Genomic DNA, 21,337 nt, shown 5'->3' with positions numbered 1-21,337 from the left:
AGTGTGCAGGCCTGCTGCCACCACAACGTCAGCACACATGACACACAAGTCTGAAACAGCAGGAGGACCTTCACAGCATTCTTTACCTGTCCGTTCCCGCTTTTAATCTAGCAACACCAAACACTTTCTTTCAGGATAAACAATTCAAAGACGTCTCCTCGGACTCAATTCGTCACCCATCGCTCTGCAGTTTCCATCTGCTCTGCTGCGGGAGGAAACAGCACCCAGGTGAGTCTTCCTACCTGACAGGGAGTAGTCGGTGGAGTTCATGTGCATGGCGGGGGTGTAGGCGACGTTGGGAACGTGCTGGCCTTTCTCTCTCTGTCGATACCGGAACCAAACCACCAGAGCAAGCATGGTCATGATGAGCAGCAGCAGAAAGACGATACCCAGGACGGCGCCGGCCGACTGCCGCTCGGACGCCAGCGCCGGGCTGATCTTGGTGTAGGGGTTCAGCTCTTCCATCATCAGAGCCGCTGTGGAAGGACAGGTGAGCACAGATTGGCCTTCAGATTCAACACATCTCAGGCCTCACACCAGGTTTTACTCAGAATTTAAAGTCCTCACATTTTATTCAGGGCACCAACTAGAGCTGCAAGTACCTGATCGATAAAACTCCATTTATTAACCGATTTATCGAATAAGAACGACTGAGCAGAAGTGTTTATATCAAAGAAGTCTGGGTGAAATTTCAAGAAAGTAAAGAAGTTTTGATTCAAATCTTTGATGAAGATTCAGAGGGCGAGAATTTCCCTCAGAGAGTGAGGATAAAATGCCATAAAAACATGAAAAAGATCAGAAGTTGGAACAGCTTTGCTCATAGCTGTGTTCATGAATTCAGAAAAGGATAAAAAAAAAAAAAGAAAAACCTGGAAATGTGTTTGAAATCCAATGTTCACTACAACTCGTGGGATTCAAGACGCAGTGACGTCATCAGTGATGTCACCACATGCACATAAGTTAATTAAATCATAAACTTTGGGTCACACTGAATAGTTTTTACACTTCATCTCTGATCGATTTTAAGCTGCAGCCTGTTGAAATCTTGTTAAAATGTAAAGTTTTCTTCAAAAACACCTGAGAGCTTCGAGGGTTAAGTGAGAAAAGAGCTGTCTAAACTGCTGTAGTTTCGTTGTTTTATTGTCAGATAAAAAAGTTTCAGGTTTCAAATTAAAGCATCTCAACAGTTTCATCTGATTTTACTGTCTTTATTTTAGTATTTTGTTTTCATTTTTCATTATTTCAGAGCCTCTACATACAGAATATTTCATGAAAGAACATCTTTGCCACTGCAGACCATCAGAGGACTCTTTTTTTTTTGTCCTTTGTGAACTGGTTCATCTCATCTAAAGGTCTCCTGCCATCAGTTCTCACCCTGGTCACAGCGGATGCCTTTGAAGCTGATGCTGCAGTAGCAGGTTCCCGTCACGTAGTCGCAGGTGGCGTTGTTCATGCACTCACACAGCTGCTGGCAGCCGTAGCCGAACGTGCCCGCCGGACACTCTGCGCACGAGAGCCGAGGTTAAACATCTTAAAACCTTTAAAAGCTGCGATGCGCGAACCCTGTGGGACACTCACTGAGCTCACAGCTCTGCCCGATGAAGCCCGTCCTGCAGGAGCACTGCCCGGCGATGTGGTCGCAGTCCGCTCCGTTCTGACAGCGGCAAACCTCGGCGCACTCGGAGCCGTAGAAGCCCGTCGGACAGCCTGCAGGGAAACACAACATCTCCATCGGGTTTCACATTTCTGCAGCTTCTCAGCTGTTTGAGACGATCCAGAAATATCTGAAAGCTGCTTCTCAGGGATCAGCAAACCTGCCCCGTCGCAGCGGATCATCTCTGCAGATTCTAACAGATTCGAACCAACTCTGATGCAGCAACAACACTGCAGCAGAGTGTGAGGAAACAGAAATGTACAGCATCTCTGCTGAGGAGTAAACGCTCCTTTTAGTAGCTCTAAAGCAGAGTTAGGGGGTGCTCACACTCACTGATGATCAGTTAATCAGAGCATTGATCAGCAGCTCCTGGCTGCGACTTACCCTCCTGTGGAAGGGTTCACTTAGTTTTTCACACACTGCTTCTTTGTCTCGGTTTTTAATGACACAGTGTCATACTTCGGGTGTTTATCTGAGCTTGTGCTTACTTTTTCACTGCTGTATTATCCATTTATCCAATACTGATCAAAATAATGTCATAAAGGCAATTAAATCAAATTAAAGTTTAACGGCAGAATGTGCTACAGCCAAATGTTCAAAGGAATCTTTGGAAACAGCAAATATATGAGATTAGAAGCTCTAAACCGGTCCTTTTATCTCATAATTAATAAATCTAATCTTCAAACCCCCTCCAAGAATTATCCCACCATGAGTGAATTAGCACAGCAACAGAAGAAAGAGCATTTCATTCCAAAATAACGATGCATTCCCTAAGTTGTTACCCTGAAATGTGGCTTTATTATGTGGCTTCAACACTTTATTCAAGTGATGTCAGAGGGAAGAAGGAGGCAGGACAAGAGGAAGGAACTTATTCAGGTGTGCAGTTCAACGCTCTGCCACTAGATGGGGATGTTGGTGTGTTTCAGTCAGAGCTGAGCAGCCCTGGACTGTCACGGTTTATCAGACTGTGTGTGTGCGTGTCGTACGCTGTGTGCAGTAGAGACCCGTCCACCCGGGGCTGCAGTTACACTCCCCGTCCGTCGCGCTGCACTGAGCTCCATTGTGGCAGTTACACATGTGGATGCAGTCTGGACCCCAGGAGCCCGGCGGACACGCTGCCGATGACACACAAAGACACGTCCATGTATGCAATCTCCTCAAATGAGTCCAAAGTGAAGTCCAGCTGGCACCGAGGGCTGCTAAATCTGGACTTTTATTGCCTCTAACTTATCGAGTCGAGCACAGCAAGCGAAAAACAAAAAAATCAGTGATTTCATCTCTTCTTTCTAAAGGGAAGAAGCAGAGATGTTTGAGGCTCACGTTTGGAGCAGTCCTCTCCGATCCATCCGGGGTAGCACTGACACGAGCCGTCGATGGGGTTACAGGTGCTGTTGTTGGTGCACAAACAGGTCTCAGCGCAGGCTTTTCCAAACTTTCCGCTGGAACACACTGCGGACACACAAACATCAAGATCATACACACATCCAGCCATCATCTTCCTCTAATCTGAGGTCGGGTCAAAGAAGCAACAGGTCCAGGAGGGAAACCCAGACATCCGTCTCCACAGCGACACCCTCCAGCTCCTCCTGGGGGATCCTGAGGCGTTCCCAGGCCAGATGGGATATAAAATCCCTCCAGTGAGTTCTGGAGGCATCCTAATCAGCTGACTCCTTTCAATGTGGAGGAGCAGCAGCTCTACTCTGCTCCCCTCCGGATGGTGGAACTCCTCCTCCTGGATGGTGGAGCTCCTCCCCCAGATGGTGGAGCTCCTCCCCCCAGATGGTGGAGCTTCTCCCCCCAGATGGTGGAGCTCCTCCTCCTGAAGGTGGAGCTCCTCCCTCCGGATGGTGGAGCTCCTCCCTACTGAATGATGGAGCTCCTCCCCCCAGATGGTGGAGCTCCTCCTCCTGGATGGTGGAGCTCCTCCCCCCAGATGGTGGAGCTCCTCCTCCCCAGATGGTGGAGCTTCTCCTCCTGAATGGTGGAGCTCCTCCTCCTGAATGGTGGAGCTCCTCCCTACTGAATGATGGAGCTCCTCCCCCCAGAAGGTGGAGCTCCTCCTCCTGGATAGTGGAGCTCCTCCTCCTGGATGGTGGAGCTCCTCCTCCGGATGGTGGAGCTCCTCCCCTCAGATGGTGGAGCCCCTCCTCCTGAATGATGGAGCTCCTCCCCCCAGATGGTGGAGCCTCTCCTCCTGGATGGTGGAGCTCCTCCTCCCAGATGGTAGAGCTCCTGCCCCAGATGGTGGAGCTCCTCCCCCTATCTCTAAGGCTGAGCCCCGCCCCCCTCTGAAGGAAACTCATTTCAGCCGCTTGTATCCACGACCTCATTCTTTGGGTCAGAACCCAGATCTGTGACCACAGGTGAGGGTTGGAACAAAGATGGAGCAGGAACCTGAAAGCTTCTCCTTTCAGCTCAGCTTCACCAAACGGACCGGAGCAGCGCCCTCATTACTGCTGACGAAGCCCAGATACAAACCAATCAAACAAAACTTTATTCTGAGTAACTCGTTCCAACAGTTCACAGAATTCACGCCTCAATTTTCAACAACATGAAATCAAGAGAAAGAGCAGATGACTTTACATGAAAACAAGGAAGGATTCATCAGAGCATCTCTAACATCTGCAGCCGACAGGATGCTGTGATAAAACAGGCTCCAACAGTTCAGCCATTGTTCTTCTTCTCCGACTTATTGCAGGGAGGTTTGTTCTGATGGAAGTTCTATAAAAATAGTTCCAGACTTTACATAAGAGTGAAACAAAAGCAGTTTGATTGCTTTATTTCATGCTTCTGAAATGAAAACAAAGACAGACTGACAGGTAGAACTCGTTATCCCCGTGTTCCTGGTGGAAGGCTTTCATAATTGAGGCTTTATTTATTGTTTTCAACTGTTTAAACTGCATCTGGAAGCAACGATAACGGCCTGTCTGTGGAAACGAAAGATTTTATGCAAGCTGTGACGTCCGCAGGCGTTAAATCTCAATCCGGAGCGCAAAGACGGTTCTGGAGCAAAGTGTTACAGACGGAAAACAGGAAGTGTCTGTGATGAACCCCCACAGCTCCGCCGTGAATCACGGAGGAGACGATGTGACATCTGGGACTGACTCACTCGTCTTTATTAATGATAAAAACGATGACGGCAGCAGCAGGACGACGGTTTCTGAAGGGAAAACACATCTTATCAGGTGGAGGTTTAACCTGGGAGCAGGAAACGAACCTGATGAAACACGCTGCTCATCAATCAGAGCTTTAATCAGGTCTGGGTGGCTCAGAGTGGACACGTCAGACACTAAATATAGTGACAGCTCAACACTTTTACAAGCTGAAAGCAGAGTAAAACTCCTTTGATGGCCTCAAAATTACTTCCAAACATACGAAACAATTTCTTCTGTCTGTGGCTTGTGTCAAACATTAGAGATTTTACCGTTTTATTAGATGTTCGACTGTTTTTATTGACTTCATTCCCAAGGAAAAATCTTGAGGAGTTAAACTGCTCCCAGCTGGCTCAACACCTTCATGCAACCACAGAAACGTTTGATCCAGAGTGAGCAAGAAAAACAAAGAGGTTGAGCTCTCAGCTTGAATCGGTTCAGGGAAGTCTGGAAGTCGGAGGCTCTCTAATGTCTGAATGAGACACTAAAAGTTGTGGGTGCGATCAGTAAGTTTTAGTCTGAAGTTACAGGACAAATCTGTGAAAAGCAGCTCAGTTTCATGTAAAATAAGAGGAGGATTAATGTTTCGGGTGGAGCTACGATCAGAAGTAACTGCGCTCAGGTTAAAGGAACTTTGTTAAAGGGGAACTCTGGTGTTTTTAAACCTTATTTCTGGCATGAAATACGTTCATCTGCTCACCGAGAACAGTTTGGTGAAAGTCGGCGTCCTTCAGAAGATATTTAGATAACTGGAGGTCCATATAACGGAGTGAACGGGGCTTAGAGGATGCAGCCTCTAAATAAGGCATTATCTGTCTTTATTTCACCAATACTTTAAGAAGAATGAATGAATGAACGTGTGCTATAGCTCTGTTAGCTCATAGCTGCTGTTATGTGGCTACTTGCAGCTATAGGAGAGCTAACGGAGGGATTTCTACACAGGCACTCTACTGGGACCACTTCATCCACACGCCCCCCCTGCAGCACAGCTCATTCACTCCGTGCTCTGTGACAGTCGGCTAACTTCACACAGAGTTTGCTGCTGATAGTTTTGTGCAACATGGCAGGATATTTATCAGGTTTTGACGACGTGGACGACGACTTTGAGTAAGATGGACGTTCTTACCGGAGTGAATGAGCTGTGCTGCAGGGGGGCGTGTGGATGAAGTGGTCCCAGTAGAGTGCCTGTGTAGAAATCCCTCCGTTAGCTCTCCTATAGCTGCAAGTAGCCACATAACAGCAGCTATGAGCTAACAGCAGCTATGAGCTAACAGCAGCTATGAGCTAACAGGTCTAAATAAGGAAATAAGGTTTTAAAAAAACGGAGTTCCCCTTTAATATTCCAGTTTGTGATGTTACAGCACCGTTGAAATCAGATTGTATCTGACTCCTGGTACAGACCGTGGTTATTTCCCAGCATGCACAGTGAAACCCTCACACATGGTCCAGCTGCTGTTCCATCAACCTGAAGGGTCACATGTCGCTCCTCGACTCACTGACCTCCACTGGCTGCCTGACGTTGCCTCCAGAGAGACTTCAGGTTCTGCAGCAGCTGTTTAAACTCGGGTCGAAACGGTTCCTCCATTAAAAAACATCCTAAATGATTCGCTTTGATTCACTGGTTACTTTACTACAGTTTCCAGCATAATTTGTATCTTCACCGAGTGAACACACACACAATTTGGTCGTTTGCTTATTATTTTTTTCAAGAAGAAGAGAAACACAACAAGCTTTGTTGGTAGAATAAAACAGAAAGATTCCTGTAAGTAGAGATAAAAGGAAACACAGGCGGAACAATGAGGGTTCGACCTCATCAGAGAAGAAACCAACAGGCCATCAGTGGCACCGTGGTCCTGAGTCCAGGCTGATGTGCAAAGTGTTCAGGCTGGGATGCTCTCAGCTTCTTATCTGCCCTCTGAACACATTTGAAGTTGGTCTGGTGAACATTGTCAGGAATAAGTCCAAGAGCAGGTGTAAGTGGGCGGGGCTTATGGCTCCCCTGGTGTTCAGGAGCCGTTCGGTGCAGATTGGATTAAACATCTGGAACATACATAAACTTCTGTCTTCTTGGAAGTTGCCCTTATTCAAGCTCTTATAATTACCTTCAACTTCCTGTTTGATGGCGAAACATTAAAGTTTTTTGACAAAAACTCCAGAACTTCACACATCACACGTCTTAAGACTGCGGGGAGCAAATTTTAGAGCAATATGATCCAATCCGTAGGAGAAATTTAGGGGAAATGTTCCAAGTTTCATGAATTTCAAAGAGCTGCAGCGTTGGTGCTGCAACAATGGCGAGGTAAGGTCCTCCAAACGTGCACGAAACCCCCAGAATACAAAATGTTCTGCGTTCCTCTCATGCAAAATCAAAGTTTGAAGCATGTTCAGGCCCCGGAAAAAGGAAATTCCTCTGGGAGAAGGAAAACGGATAAATAATAAACTCTTGGATTTCAATAGGCCTAATAACATATTTCAAGCAGAATCTGTAATTTTACTTTAGTCAACAGGAAGCTTTCGACATCCAAAGCGGGCAAACAAACTCCTCCTACTCCATCAGAGCAAAACTCATTTATTATCACGATAAATTTAATTTCCTTTATGAAAAATTTATGATAATTTTCTACAACTCTTTCCCCATAAAAGAGTCAGGAATTAATCACCATGAATCATCTCTGCAGCTTCAGAACAAATGTGTCACGTTCTGACTGTAAAAGCATCATACAGATGCAGTCCAGCTGCTGATTTATGGCTTTAATACGATATGGGGCACCGACGGTTTGTGGACCAGGCAGAACAGAAAGTTTCCAAACTCAAACTCAGTTTGTTTGGATGGTGAAGAGCACGCTGTTGCTTTAGGATGTAATATTCCTTTTTATATGCTGTTACACTAATAAAATATTGAGACACGGATACGGTGGCGTCTCACAAGCCTGATAATAATTTAATGTGCTCTGGGGTTTTTTGATTATTGCCAATTAACACGAGCAAGCTCGCTGCTCCTGCTGCACACAGAGCATCAACGAGGCGTTCAGGTGCAACTGGAACTTATTTAAGAAGTTCTTATACAATGAGTCGGGACGATAAAAAGCTCAGATTTTAACATTAAAATCATGATCATACTCAGACTTTTACAAGAAACTGTTCAGGAACATTATTCAAAAGCCTGGAGTTCCCCATAATTAACATTATTCAGATTAGTTCATGCTTTATTAAGCATTTAATAGCAGTAATATTCTGGTTCGCAGCTGTTGGATCTAAAGCCAGAACAGCACCTTATCGGCAGTTAAAGGCTAAACTCCAGAGAGCTGCACTATGAATCATTTCACCCAAACCTCAGCTCAGACATAACCGGTACAACGACGGTGGTTCCAGCTTTCTTCGTTGACCGGGTTTTTATCTTCAAGCTCAGGTACAACGAGCCAGCTGGGTTAGGGTTACAGCAGGCTGCATGGATGTAGAGGTGCAAAGAATATGAATATCATTATTTAAAAAAACAGCCGCAGTTAAAGGTGACGAATGCTGTAAAAATCCCTTTTTTTCCGAACAAAAGTGTAAAACCAAAAGCTTTAATTTCCGCCTTATTTAAAGGTTCATTTCCTTTAAAGAACAGCTGCTGCTAAGAGTTGATTTTATCAACATATGTGTTAATAAGCACCTTGTAAGGCTCTAAAGAGTCTTATTACTCATTAATGCTAATTACAAGGTCCGCCGCCACTGGGGTTCTCTGCAGTGACCAATCACGCTTCTCCATCTGGAAACCTGATGGAGGAGTCTGGGTTTGGCGGTTGCCAGGGGAACGGTACTTGTCTGACTGATTTGGGCCACGTGTAAAGTTTGGTGGAGGTGGGATTATGGTGTGGGGTTGTTCTTCAGGAGCTGGGCTTGGCCCCTTAGTTCCAGTTAAAGGAACTCTGAATGCTTCAGGATACCAAGAGATTTTGGACCATTTCATGCTCCCAAATTTGTGGAAACGGTTTGGGAATGGACCCTTCCTGTTCCAACATGACTGCGCACCAGGTCCATAAAGACATGGATGAGCCAGTTTGGTGTGGAAGAACCTGACTGGCCTGCAGAGAGTCCTGATCTCAGCCCAGTAGAACACCTTTGGGATGAGTTAGAGCAGAGACTGAGAGCCTTCTGTCCAACATCAGTCAGTGGGGTTACATGAGTGCCCAAACCATAATAGATGGCTAAGTGGTGTGGTTAAATGTTAAGAAGCTAAGGCCATGCCACCCAAGACTATTTTGGAGGAGAAGGACTTCGGGAAATGAACTGATGAGGAAGGGAAATCAGAGAACCTCTGCTCAGCAGGGGCCTTGTGTTGTTGATGTTTGGCTCCAGGCTGTCAGATTAACAAGAAAATTCTCTCATGCCTTTATCTTTTATATATTATTCAAACTCACAGTGAAGTCGCTTTACAAATGTTTGGACGCATTTGAGTTCTTTTCAAGCAAAAGCTTCCACTGAACCAAGCCGGCAAGCTGGTTTTGACACATCAGTGTCGCCCTGAAAATCATGGAAGAATGAGAGAAGATCAGAGCTGTTACCTGATCCACGAATTCACGATTCACAGAGTGAGAGTGGCCAGAGATTTCCGGCGGGCTGCTTAAAAGTCTGGCTCAGGGTGAAAGAAAAGGTTACTCTGACGATCAGTTACTGATTACTGATCAGTTACTGACGATACAGTAACTGAGTTACTGATCGGATTAATGGATAAATTACAATAAGACTGAGTTATTCAGCTCATGTAGACGCCTTAATTTGACAAGAAATCGGATCGGATCGGATTAAGACCAGAGATAACTCGATCCAAACGTGCACTGAACGTGCACGTAGACAACAGTGGATCGGATAGAGCGTTCTGAGCATGCTCCAGACTTTTTCCCACGATCGTCACCCGGAAGTGGAAGGAGACGATATTCCTGTTGCTGTCGTCAGAAAGAAAGAAACAAGGCGATGGAGAATGCGCCGTTGTGCATCGTCTGTGCCATAACCAGCTCATCACAGATGGAGAGGGACGCAGCTTCATCTCGCTCTGCGTTCGCCATCTTTCTGAATGCCTGAGTTTGTTGTTGTTGGCGGTGAAGACGTCAACAGGAAGTGGCTCTATTAGCGATAGCTGAAATGGGGACAGCGCCACCTATGGTACCGGGGTATGACATGCTTTGTGCCAGTGATTCCATTCATTCACCGCCATATGTCCAAGGATAATTAAAGCTTATAGTTAGGGATGGCTCAGGTGAGCCTGAAACATCCCATAGTTCTGCTGCTATAGGCTTAGACTGCTGGGGGAGCTCATCTGTCACACCTTTCCTCACTTTGCTCTCTTTTTCCTCCTGTTTAATTTCTCAAATGATTTTATGTCCATGTGACATTATTGTGGTTATTAACTTGTGTTTCCCTGTTCCAGCAGGTATCCTTTGAATGGTGTTATGGTGTTTTCCCCCTCTTTTCCCTCTTTTCTGTCTTCTCAAACCCCAGCTGGTCGAGGCGGATGGCCACCCTTCCTGGTTCTGGTTCTGCCAGAGGTTTCTTCCTGAGTCTGGTTCTGCCAGAGGTTTCTTCCTGGTTCTGGTTCTGCCAGAGGTTTCTTCCTGGTTCTGGTTCTGCCAGAGGTTTCTTCCTGTTAAAGGGAGTCGTTCCTTTCCACAGTCCCTCAGGCTCAGGACGGGAGATTGGACTGAAGACAAGTTTCAGTGCAATCTGTTGGTTTCCTTAGCTCGGATATTATTTTTTGAATTGGCTCCATATGAATTAATTGGATTATGATTACAATGAATTGAATTCCAATTGGCTTGAATTGGACTTTATTACTTAAGTGCCTTTAGATGAGAATTGCTGTAATCTGGCGCTATATAAATAAAATTGAATTGAATTGAATTGAATAATTTCCCTCAGATAAGGACCCAACTACAGCTATAATCCAGTTAATCTCATCATGTGGACCCACTGAGTGTCTGACCTCACAAAATGGTCAAAAACTGCCACAAAGCAGCTGGAAAGCTGAAGCTGTTATGGCTGCAAAGAGTGGGCCGACGTCATATTAAACCCTTTGGATTAAGAGTCGGATGTCACTTTATTTACACACACTGTATTTAATCAATCCCTGTTTGCACACAGCTGTTTTACACTTTAACTTTACCAGTTCTATGTGCTCAGGTTGTAAATATTCTTCAGTTTGGCTTCGTTTTCCCACCTGTGGCACGCACCGTGTTCGGCATCAGTTTCTGTCTCGGCTCACAGTCGCAGCACAGCAGCGGTTCCTCCTCTGCTTTTTAAAGATCGTTATTCGTGCCTTTAATGAAGTTCCTCCTCTCATGTAACAGTTACCAGTTTATGTCTAATGTCTGTAAGGTTCGGATCAAAGCACACAAAAGACACACGACTAAGATCAGGAGGGTTTTGGGAGCATAATTAACCGGAGAAGGACATCAAATATGTCCGTGGCGATCATCAGTATCATTAGCTCACAGCTAATTTCTAAGATACATTAAATGTCTGGATAACACACTGGTCTGGGGGAAAAGAACGGTTTCTTTGAACATTTCACGATCCCTGCAGGAGGATTCCTGCTGGAGTTTGTCTCTTCTTTACTTTTTAGAGACAAAACTGGATGTTTTTACTGGGAAACAGAAATGTATATAAATTCTTTTGTTGCTTTGCTTTGATATTCCCTGAAAACAGTCATATTACTTCTTCATGTTCATTATTAAGGCTGGAGTGGACGGCGGCGCACTGCAGTGGATTCGTGAGCTGAGGCAGACGCCGTCTGTTTGTAACATTATTAAAAAACTAAACTTCTTTACACCTGATGGAGACTTGGACCAATGTTGAAAGAAGGATATCTGAAACATGCACTATTCATGACTAGTGTTTGGGTTACTCTAAAAGCCTGAAACACCTGAAAGATGTGGCTGTGTGCAGAGTTAGAGCAGGAATATACTTGTTTTTAACCATGGATACGTGGGTTTATCACGGCTACCTTGTGTATCCTGCGTTTGTCTGGAGCGTCGTTTGTGCACGTCCTCATAATTCAACATGAGTTTGCAGCCTGCAATATTTATGCGCCCAGCAGCAGCAGATAAGAGTCAAATCTAACTGGATGTCAAAGGTTCTGACGGTGGTAAAAATGATGGGACGACGGCTTAAAGGCCAAAATGCACCAGGTTGACAAACTACAGCAAAGGATTCAGAAGGTGTTCATTTAAATTAATTTTTCTTTCACTCTTCTTCTGTTTTTTTAGCGGTGGAGCCCTTAAAGAGGAACTCCGGTATTTTTAAACTTAGACTTTATTTATGGCATGAAATACGTTTATTACGCTGTTAGCTCATAGCTGCTGTTATGTGGCTACTTGCAGCTATAGGAGAGCTAACGGAGGGATTTCTACACAGGCACTCTACTGGGACCACTTCATCCACACGCCCCCCTGCAGCACAGTTTATTCACTCCGTGCTCTGTGACAGTCGGCTAACTTCACACAGAGTTTGCTGCTGATAGTTTTGTGCAACATGGCAGGATATTTATCAGATTTTGACAACGTGAACGACGGCTTTGAGTAAGATGGACGTTCTTACCGGAGTGATTGAGCTGTGCTGCAGGGGGGCGTGTGGATGAAGTGGTCCCAGTAGAGTGCCTGTGTAGAAATCCCTCCGTTAGCTCTCCTATAGCTGCAAGTAGCCACATAACAGCAGCTATGAGCTAACAGAGCTATAGCACACGTTCATTCATTCATTCTTCTTAAAGTATTGGTGAAATAAAGACAGATAATGCCTTATTTAGAGGCTGCATCCTCTAAGCCCCGTTCACTCCGTTATATGGATCTCCAGTTATCTAAATATCTTCCGAAGGACGCCGACTTTCACCAAACTGTTCTCAGTGAGTAGATGAACGTATTTCATGCCAGAAATAAGGTCCAGGTTTAAAAATACCGGAGTTCCCCTTTAAAGAATTAAAAACCCCTCCAATGGTTTATGTGTGAGTGCTGATATTCCCTCATAGAACAAGTGTCACTGTGGGTGTGTTGTGGCACAAACTGTATTTACACCAAATATTCAAATCTGTCAAGAATGTCCAGGGCCAAACATCTGAGAAAGATAATAACCTCAAACTCATCTATACAACTTTCACAGATGGAAGAATCCGGATTAGTTTTGTCTGCTTAAACGTAAAATATTGGCTTTTTCCAAATGAATTCCTAAGTTATTTAAGTCAATAAATAAATGTTCAATAAAACAGAATTTTTCCCTTCAAAAACAGATTTAATTCCTTCCTTAAAGCAATGAAAATGTTGATGCAAACAGTTCTCTGGAGGCCTCTCTTATCAGTGCAGAGAGGCGGGGAATAGATGGGGTGCACATGCAGGACGTGGCTGCAGACGTGCATCTGCTGCACTGAGGTGTTTCAGCCTGGGACACTTTCTGAAGCATCCTTCTAAAGCATCACAGCGACCCATCGAAGGTCAGCTTTTAACAGAGTTTACCAGTCTGCTGCACTGAGGTGTTTCAGCCTGGGACACTTTCTGAAGCATCCTTCTAAAGCATCACAGCGACCCATCGAAGGTCAGCTTTTAACAGAGTTTACCAGTCTGCTGCACTGAGGTGTTTCAGCCTGGGACACTTTCTGAAGCATCCTTCTAAAGCATCACAGCAAACCATCGAAGGTCAGCTTTTAACAGAGTTTACCAGGTCTGCTGCACTGAGGTGTTTCAGCCTGGGACACTTTCTGAAGCATCCTTCTAAAGCATCACAGCAAACCATCTATGGTCAGCTTTTAACAGAGTTTACCAGGTCTGCTGCACTGAGGTGTTTCAGCCTGGGACACTTTCTGAAGCATCCTTCTAAAGCATCACAGCGACCCATCGAAGGTCAGCTTTTAACAGAGTTTACCAGTCTGCTGCACTGAGGTGTTTCAGCCTGGGACACTTTCTGAAGCATCCTTTCTGAGCATCACAGCGACCCATCGATGGTCAGCTTTTAACAGAGTTTACCAGTCTGCTGCACTGAGGTGTTTCAGCCTGGGACACTTTCTGAAGCATCCTTCTAAAGCATCACAGCGACCCATCGATGGTCAGCTTTTAACAGAGTTTACCAGTCTGCTGCACTGAGGTGTTTCAGCCTGGGACACTTTCTGAAGCATCCTTCTAAAGCATCACAGCGACCCATCGAAGGTCAGCTTTTAACAGAGTTTACCAGTCTGCTGCACTGAGGTGTTTCAGCCTGGGACACTTTCTGAAGCATCCTTCTAAAGCATCACAGCGACCCATCGATGGTCAGCTTTTAACAGAGTTTACCAGTCAGACGCATCTTTAGCTTGTACAAGAGGTGGCTTAAAACCGTCCTGTTAGGCTCCTGAAAGATGCAGCCACCAGCAGGACATCCAGAACTGAACCAAGGCCAGGCTCAGGCTGAAATATGCAAGATGAATATTTCACGGCACAACATTAACCCGTCTCTGCTTTTGTCGACTTGGTGCGTGACCTCAGGTCAGTTGCCGTCATTGGAGAATTAAGACCTGTTAACCCGAAGAGGAGGAGGTGACAGAAGCATTATCCAGATGAAATGAAGAAATAAGAGCACAGGTAAAGAGCTCAAGGTTTGGATCTTTTCAATGCACTTCTTATGAAATAAAGACATTCCAGTGCTTTGTTTTCTTACGCTGGGCTTCAGTTCCAACCTGCAGTTAATGAGATGTCAGGATTTCAGAGAGCAGCCTTTGTTTGTTAAGGAGTTTGGAGGCTGAGGTTCAGTTCTGTACCAGCTCTGTTCCTGACTGCTGGTTAGAGAAACCAATGAAAACACTGACAAAACAAATGCTGCACCAGCTCTCTGATCCTCTGATGAACTCTGTAATGAAATGAGTTGGTGGCTGTTCAGACATGATGAGGCTTCTTTCTGCAGGCTCACAGTGGGAGGAAACAACACTCCAGTGTTCTGTAATGGGGGTGTTCACCTCTTCCTCTCACTCGGTTCTGTATCTGCTACCTCTTTGGTGAAAGTAGTAGCTCTAAAACATCAGACAACTTTGAAAAAAACCTGTTTTAACAGACTAACATCTAAAGACGATGCCACTTAAGTAAAGTAAAGATCTTGCAGAGTCACTACTTGTAGGACCTCAACCAGGGTTTTCTGAGATTATTTCCCATCATGCACCAGGTGGAGATTCTTGACAACAATGGAGTTGACCGATAAGCAGCTTTCAGCCACAGCTGCATCTTCAAGTGCAGATGAAACGTCGTAGAGACAACATGCTGGATTTTGTTGGAAGCCCAAGATGTGAGAAAGAAGTTTGATTGAGTTCAGATTGAGTTTAATGACCACCTTACGCCAAAAGCCCGAGATCCCAATAGTTTCCATGTGAAACTGTGACTTATGGCTCAAACTAGCCATCCAGCAAAAAACCAGGCCTCCCTGTCCTCGGCCACTTCCTCCAGCTCTTCCGGGGGGACCCCGAGGCGTTCCCAGGCCAGCCGAGAGACATAGTCTCTCCAACGTGTCCTGGGTCTTCCCCGGGTCTCCTCCCAGTGGGACGGGCCCAGAACACCTCCCCAGGGAGGGTCCAGGGGGCATCCTAACCAGATGCCACCTGTCAGAAAAATTCTCTCAAAATTAGGCTCAGAGTCGCTGGATACGATTAACACAAAACATTTATTTCTTGCAAGAAAGAGACAAGTCGGCACAACCTGTCAGGAAGCTGCTCAGAGTTGTCTGCTAACAAAATGGTGCTGTTGCTATTTATATTGTTTATGCTTGCTGGCCACACAATGTTATGGGAAAGGGACGTTCAAAGTTTTGGGAAAAGGCATTTCTCACCATTTAATATTATGGGAAGACGAGTTCAGACAGTCAAAACACTTTTGCTTGCTACGTAGTATTATGAGAACCAAAAGACAGGAGGAGTCCTCCCCCCATCACAGAAACTCTTATTCATGCAGCTTTTCTCATAGTATAACTATATAATTTTTCACACACACCTCATCTGACTCCTCTGAATGCGGAGGAGCAGCGGTTCTACTCCGAGCCCCTCCCGGATGACTGAGCTTCTCACCCTATCTCTAAGGGAGGCCCAGACACCCTGTGGAGGAATTCGCGATTCGCTTGTATTCGTGATCTCATTCTTTCGGTCTCTACCCACAGCTGGTGACCATCGGTGAGGATGGGAACGTAGACTGACCAGTAAATAGAGAGCTTCCCCTTCTGGCTCAGCTCCTTCTTCACAGCGACGGGTCGGTGCAGCAACACTGCAGACGCTGCACCGATCCGCCGACAATCTCACGCTCCATTCGTCCCTCACTGTGAACAAGACCCCGAGATACTTGAACTCCTCCACTTGGGGAAGGATCTCATTCCCGACCCGGAGAGAGCGTTCCACGCTCAAACTATTTATGGGAAATATGGGATCAGAAAAGGCTGAAAGTAAAAATATATCAGCATGAATAAAATCTGTTTTGTAGATAAATTACCCTCAACAGGGGGGTTGTGGAGAAATAAAAAATAAAGAAAAATGGTTTCTAGTAAAACGGGTCCAACTTATGAAGCCAAAGTATTCAATCACTAGTTTGGACCCAAAAAATAAAAAATAAACCAAAAAATGGCTTCACTTAAAGCAGGAATAGCCAGTTTTCCAGCCTCAATAATGGTCGACCATGAAGATCTGAAAGCTGCCCAACAGAAGAAGCTGTGGCACCTGAAACGAGCTTCACTCAGACTATATCTTTCAAAGTTTCCGTGTCTTATGCGAGGGGGTAGCTGTACATCTGTTCCCGGGAAGCAGCCGTCATATTTGGGCCGATGGGCTGTTAAAGACTGACCTTGGTTGCAGAGGGAGCCGAAGAAGCCGGGGAGACACTCGCAGTGGCCGGTGATGTGGTGGCACGCTCCGTCACTGTGGAGGCACTGAGGACACGACTGGCTGCAGCGCTGACCGTAGAAACCGGGTGAACAGGCTGCAGGGCAAACAGAGCACCGGATGAGCAGGGAGACGTTGGGAAGAAAACATTAGCTTTCCACTGAGTTCTTTGATTATTCGAATAATCGACTTGATGGCCCACTCCAAATTGAGCCCAGGAGTGTGTTTCCTTTGGGCCATCCTGCTGGCTTTATTAGCTTTGTTTTCCCTTCCAGGGCTGATCCTTGCTCATGCATCTTCCTAAAGCTTTTAATTTGCTTTAATTGATGTTACTCTAAGTGGTGAGGAGACCCCGAGCAGGCTGCTCTCCTGCCTCCCTCACACTACAGCATTTTCTTAATTAAGATAATTGCTTCAACTGTGAACTGGGAGGCCTTAAATCTATAACTCTGACGCAGAAAGAAGTAGCGGAGCGCCGGTGTGCTTCAAACGCTCCCATGTGTTCACACACCGGACATCATCATCTACACCAGGCCTCACACTTTATAACAAGTTAACTTTACCAATTAACTTTTCGGCTAAATACTCAACGTCACAGCAGCAGCACGGCATTCAGATCAATGCATCATCAGCAGGCTTCTGCAGAGCTTTACAATCTTTTGAAGAGATCAGTTTAATCTGAATCCGGTGTATCGAAGCAGGAAACATCTAAAACCTGCAGGACAGCGGCCCTCCAGGACCGGATGTGGGTGTTCCTGCTGTACAACACAGACTTCCACTCGCCTGCTCTTCATTATGACAAGTAAAAAGGGTTGAACATTTCCCACCGAGACTGTGGGGTGAAAGAACTGATTGAAAGGATTTATATTCATAATCACATCTTCCATTGAAAGTATTGGACTCAGGACCAGCTGCCGGTCCCCTGAAGCAGCATAACAGTGACCGTAATTGTCCTTTAATGGCCTTTAGTCATCGTTAAAGTATTGCTTGCAGTTTGTAATTTACTAGAGATGCATTGATTGTGGGTTAAAAATAGTAATTTGACCAATTGCCAGCAGCTGATGCTGTTTTTGCTATTTTTTTTTCTTCATTAAACACAAGTGAAAGTGATAATTCAAAATTTGAATTATAAAAAAATATTTTCAGCCCTTCATCACACAAATATTGAATGAGCACAAATTATCTCATATAAATGTATTTAGTTCTCAGATAAAATAGTTATAGTATAGTTTCAAAAGCCCTTTTAGCCTGTCAAAATCTCAGCTACTCGATGAGTTCTGATGACTTGATCGGCCAAATAACACGTTTTTGTGAAAAATAAATCGCCTACTGCCACCTACTGGTTGTTTACTGCAGCTGCAGGCTAATCTTGTCAGTTTCAGGGCAGCTGCCGATAGGCTGATTGCAGTCAACAAGCTGAATATCGGCTAATATATCTGTACATCCCTATAAATTAGGCGTATATTTAGCAGGAAATCGCATGGAGACAGGCTGTGGAACCTGTACTATAAAGCTGGGTTTAGCTGCTACACCACAGCTCTGGCAGAAGTACAGCATTTGCATGCAGAAATGTGTGTTAGTGATTCACTTCGCCTGCAGCTGGTGCCGCGGTAGCCGGGAGCACAGACACAGGTGCCGTCCTCGGGGGAGCAGGAGCCGCCGTTCTCACAGGTGCAGCTGTAGGAGCAGTTGGGTCCCCATCGGCCTTCGTCACACACACTGTCACAGTGGACACCTTTAAACACACAAACATTAGGGCAGCATGGAGAGAGAATTTTAATGAGGTCACACAGGAGTCCAGAGCTGTCACTGAGTGTTGAACAATTAGAAGAGAGAGCGATGTTCTAGTGTGGCGCCGCCCTAGTGGCAGCCTGCTGCAACAGCTCTGGACATATTTTTCCTTTCTTTGCAACTTGAGATTTTCTGGTGAACGTCTCTGTAAGGATGCAGATTTTTGGGGCATTTTTCTGCACTGGTTTGGATGCTGTGCTGCTGGAATTGTTTCAACGAGTAACTCCAACACTTTTCTCCATCTGTTATGAAGCATAACCATGGCTGGAATAAGATGAGTTGAAGAGAAGACGTCAAGGATGCAGAGCAGGAACAAAATGGAGAGAAAGAAGGAGGAAGTTCAAACTCCACTTGACCATGTGAAGCTTTCTGCTCAGCTTTAAGACTTTACGGCAGATAGAGACTGCAGACAGAGCGCTAACAGTAAAGGAGGAGGACGTTTAAACCATTTCTTCCCCTGATCATCAGGGGAAATGTGAGATCTCTGAGCAGGAATATCAGGAGGAGACCTGGCTGCAGGAACAACTAACAGCTCTCTGCTCAGCTTTAAGACTATCCGGGCAGACAGAGACTGCAGACAGAGCGGTAACAGTAAAGGAGGAGGAAGTTTAAACTATTTCTTCTGCTGATCATCAGGGGAAATGTGAGATCTCTGAGCAGGAATATCAGGAGGAGATCTGGCTGCAGGAACAACTAACAGCTCTCTGCTCAGCTTTAAGACTATCCGGGCAGACAGAGACTGCAGACAGGGCGCTAACAGTAAAGGAGGAGGATCACAGAGCTGGTTAACAACAGATGGTGGAATCCTGGACCTGGCTGCAGGAACAACTCTAACAGCTCTCTGCTCAGCTTTAAGACTTTACGGGCAGACAGAGACTGCAGACAGAGCGCTAACAGTAAAGGAGGAGGAAGTTTAAACCATTTCTTCCCCTGATGATCAGGGGAAATGTGAGCTCTCTGAGCAGGAATATCAGGAAGAGACCTGGCTGCAGGAACAACTAACAGCTCTCTGCTCAGCTTTAAGACTATCCAGGCAGACAGAGACTGCAGACAGAGCGCTAACAGTAAAGGAGGAGGAAGTTTAAACCATTTCTTCCCCTGATGATCAGGTGAAATGTGAGATCTCTGAGCAGGAACAACTCTAACAGCTCTCTGCTCAGCTTTGAGACTATCCGGGCAGACAGAGACTGCAGACAGAGCGCTAACAGTAAAGGAGGAGGAAGTTTAAACCATTTCTTCCCCTGATGATCAGGGGAAATGTGAGATCTCTGAGCAGGAACAACTCTAACAGCTCTCTGCTCAGCTTTAAGACTATCCGGGCAGACAGAGACTGCAGACAGAGCGCTAACAGTAAATGAGGAGGAAGTTTAAACCATTTCTTCCCCTGATCATCAGGGGAAATGTGAGATCTCTGAGCAGGAACAACTCTAACAGCTCTCTGCTCAGCTTTAAGACTTTACGGGCAGATAGAGACTGCAGACAGAGCGCTAACAGTAAAGGAGGAGGACGTTTAAACCATTTCTTCCCCTGATCATCAGGGGAAATGTGAGATCTCTGAGCAGGAATATCAGGAAGAGACCTGGCTGCAGGAACAACTAACAGCTCTCTGCTCAGCTTTAAGACTATCCAGGCAGACAGAGACTGCAGACAGAGCGCTAACAGTAAAGGAGGAGGAAGTTTAAACCATTTCTTCCCCTGATCATCAGGGGAAATGTGAGATCTCTGAGCAGGAATATCAGGAAGAGACCTGGCTGCAGGAACAACTAATAGCTCTCTGCTCAACTTTAAGACTTTACGGGCAGACAGAGACTGCAGACAGAGCGCTAACAGTAAAGGAGGAGGATCACAGAGCTGGTTAACAACAGATGGTGGAATCCTGGACCTGGCTACAGGAACAACTCTAACAGCTCTCTGCTCAGCTTTAAGACTATCCGGGCAGACAGAGACTGCAGACAGAGCGCTAACAGTAAAGGAGGAGGACGTTTAAACCATTTCTTCCCCTGATGATCAGGGGAAATGTGAGATCTCTGAGCAGGAATATCAGGAAGAGACCTGGCTGCAGGAACAACTAACAGCTCTCTGCTCAGCTTTAAGACTTTACGGGCAGACAGAGACTGCAGACAGAGCGCTAACAGTAAAGGAGGAGGATCACAGAGCTGGTTAACAACAGATGTGTGCAATCCTGGAGCGTCTCTGCAGCCCAGATGTTGAACTGCTGGCTGTGAGTTTCTGTCCATGTTGTCTGCTGAGAGTTCATCTGAGTTACCTGAACTGAGTAAGAGGAGCGGTGTGGCATAACAGGCGTATCTTTGCTCATCTCCCCTTTAAAGGACTTAACCAACACACACACAGTGCTATTTCATTTGAATCATTCACACAAAAATCCCCACAGATTCCCATTAAAAAGGTACTGCATACATATACTGCTGAGGCAACAATTACAGTTAATTACAGTTAATTACAGTTAATTACGATTACTCATGTTACCGCAAATATTTGGAGTTATCGTCATATTTGTCTACATTTAGCCGTCTGAAAACTGGTTTAAACTGATGCCCTTCTAATGACGTCATCTCTCTGCAAGCCTGTCCTCTGTTATTGGTGTTTCACACCTACAATGTGCATTTCTTTTCCTAAAAGAAACAGGCCTTTTCCTCCTGTTCGAGTAATATTAGATCAAAAGTACACACATAAGCTGAGTCAGAGAGAACCGAGCAGACTAATCTATTGATTTAATCTTTTTCATGAGAGTAATGGGACAGGGAGGTGATTTTTTAATAGGGCTAAAAGAAATATCCTCGAATGAGAGCTTCATTCTTTTAACACACAGACCTTAATAGCTTCCAGAAAGAACTGCAGGTTTTGGCAGGAGGGAAGAAATGTAAGCTGCAGCTG

At 45.5% G+C, this 21,337-nt stretch overlaps 1 protein-coding gene across 1 annotated transcript in view; it reads right to left on the bottom strand.

Moving 5' to 3' along the window:
• The window catches only part of LOC140302314 (multiple epidermal growth factor-like domains protein 11), a 130,382-nt gene that overhangs the window by 10,818 nt on the left and 98,227 nt on the right, over positions 1-21,337 (bottom strand). Inside the window, exons 13-19 of the mRNA XM_072381147.1 lie at positions 18,240-18,386; positions 16,614-16,748; positions 2,975-3,103; positions 2,641-2,769; positions 1,579-1,707; positions 1,375-1,503; positions 243-476 (exon numbers count right to left, since the gene is read on the bottom strand). Of these exons, the coding sequence (XP_072237248.1) occupies positions 243-476; positions 1,375-1,503; positions 1,579-1,707; positions 2,641-2,769; positions 2,975-3,103; positions 16,614-16,748; positions 18,240-18,386 (1,032 nt within the window). The remainder of the gene's footprint in view (positions 1-242; positions 477-1,374; positions 1,504-1,578; positions 1,708-2,640; positions 2,770-2,974; positions 3,104-16,613; positions 16,749-18,239; positions 18,387-21,337) is intronic.

Source organism: Leuresthes tenuis, unplaced genomic scaffold (genome assembly GCF_036924035.1).
Source record: "Leuresthes tenuis unplaced genomic scaffold, fLeuTen1.0.hap1 SCAF_2, whole genome shotgun sequence".
Lineage (NCBI taxonomy): Eukaryota > Metazoa > Chordata > Actinopteri > Atheriniformes > Atherinopsidae > Leuresthes > Leuresthes tenuis.
Note: the sequence above shows the minus strand (reverse complement) of the source record. Positions and strands in the feature narration are given on the sequence as shown.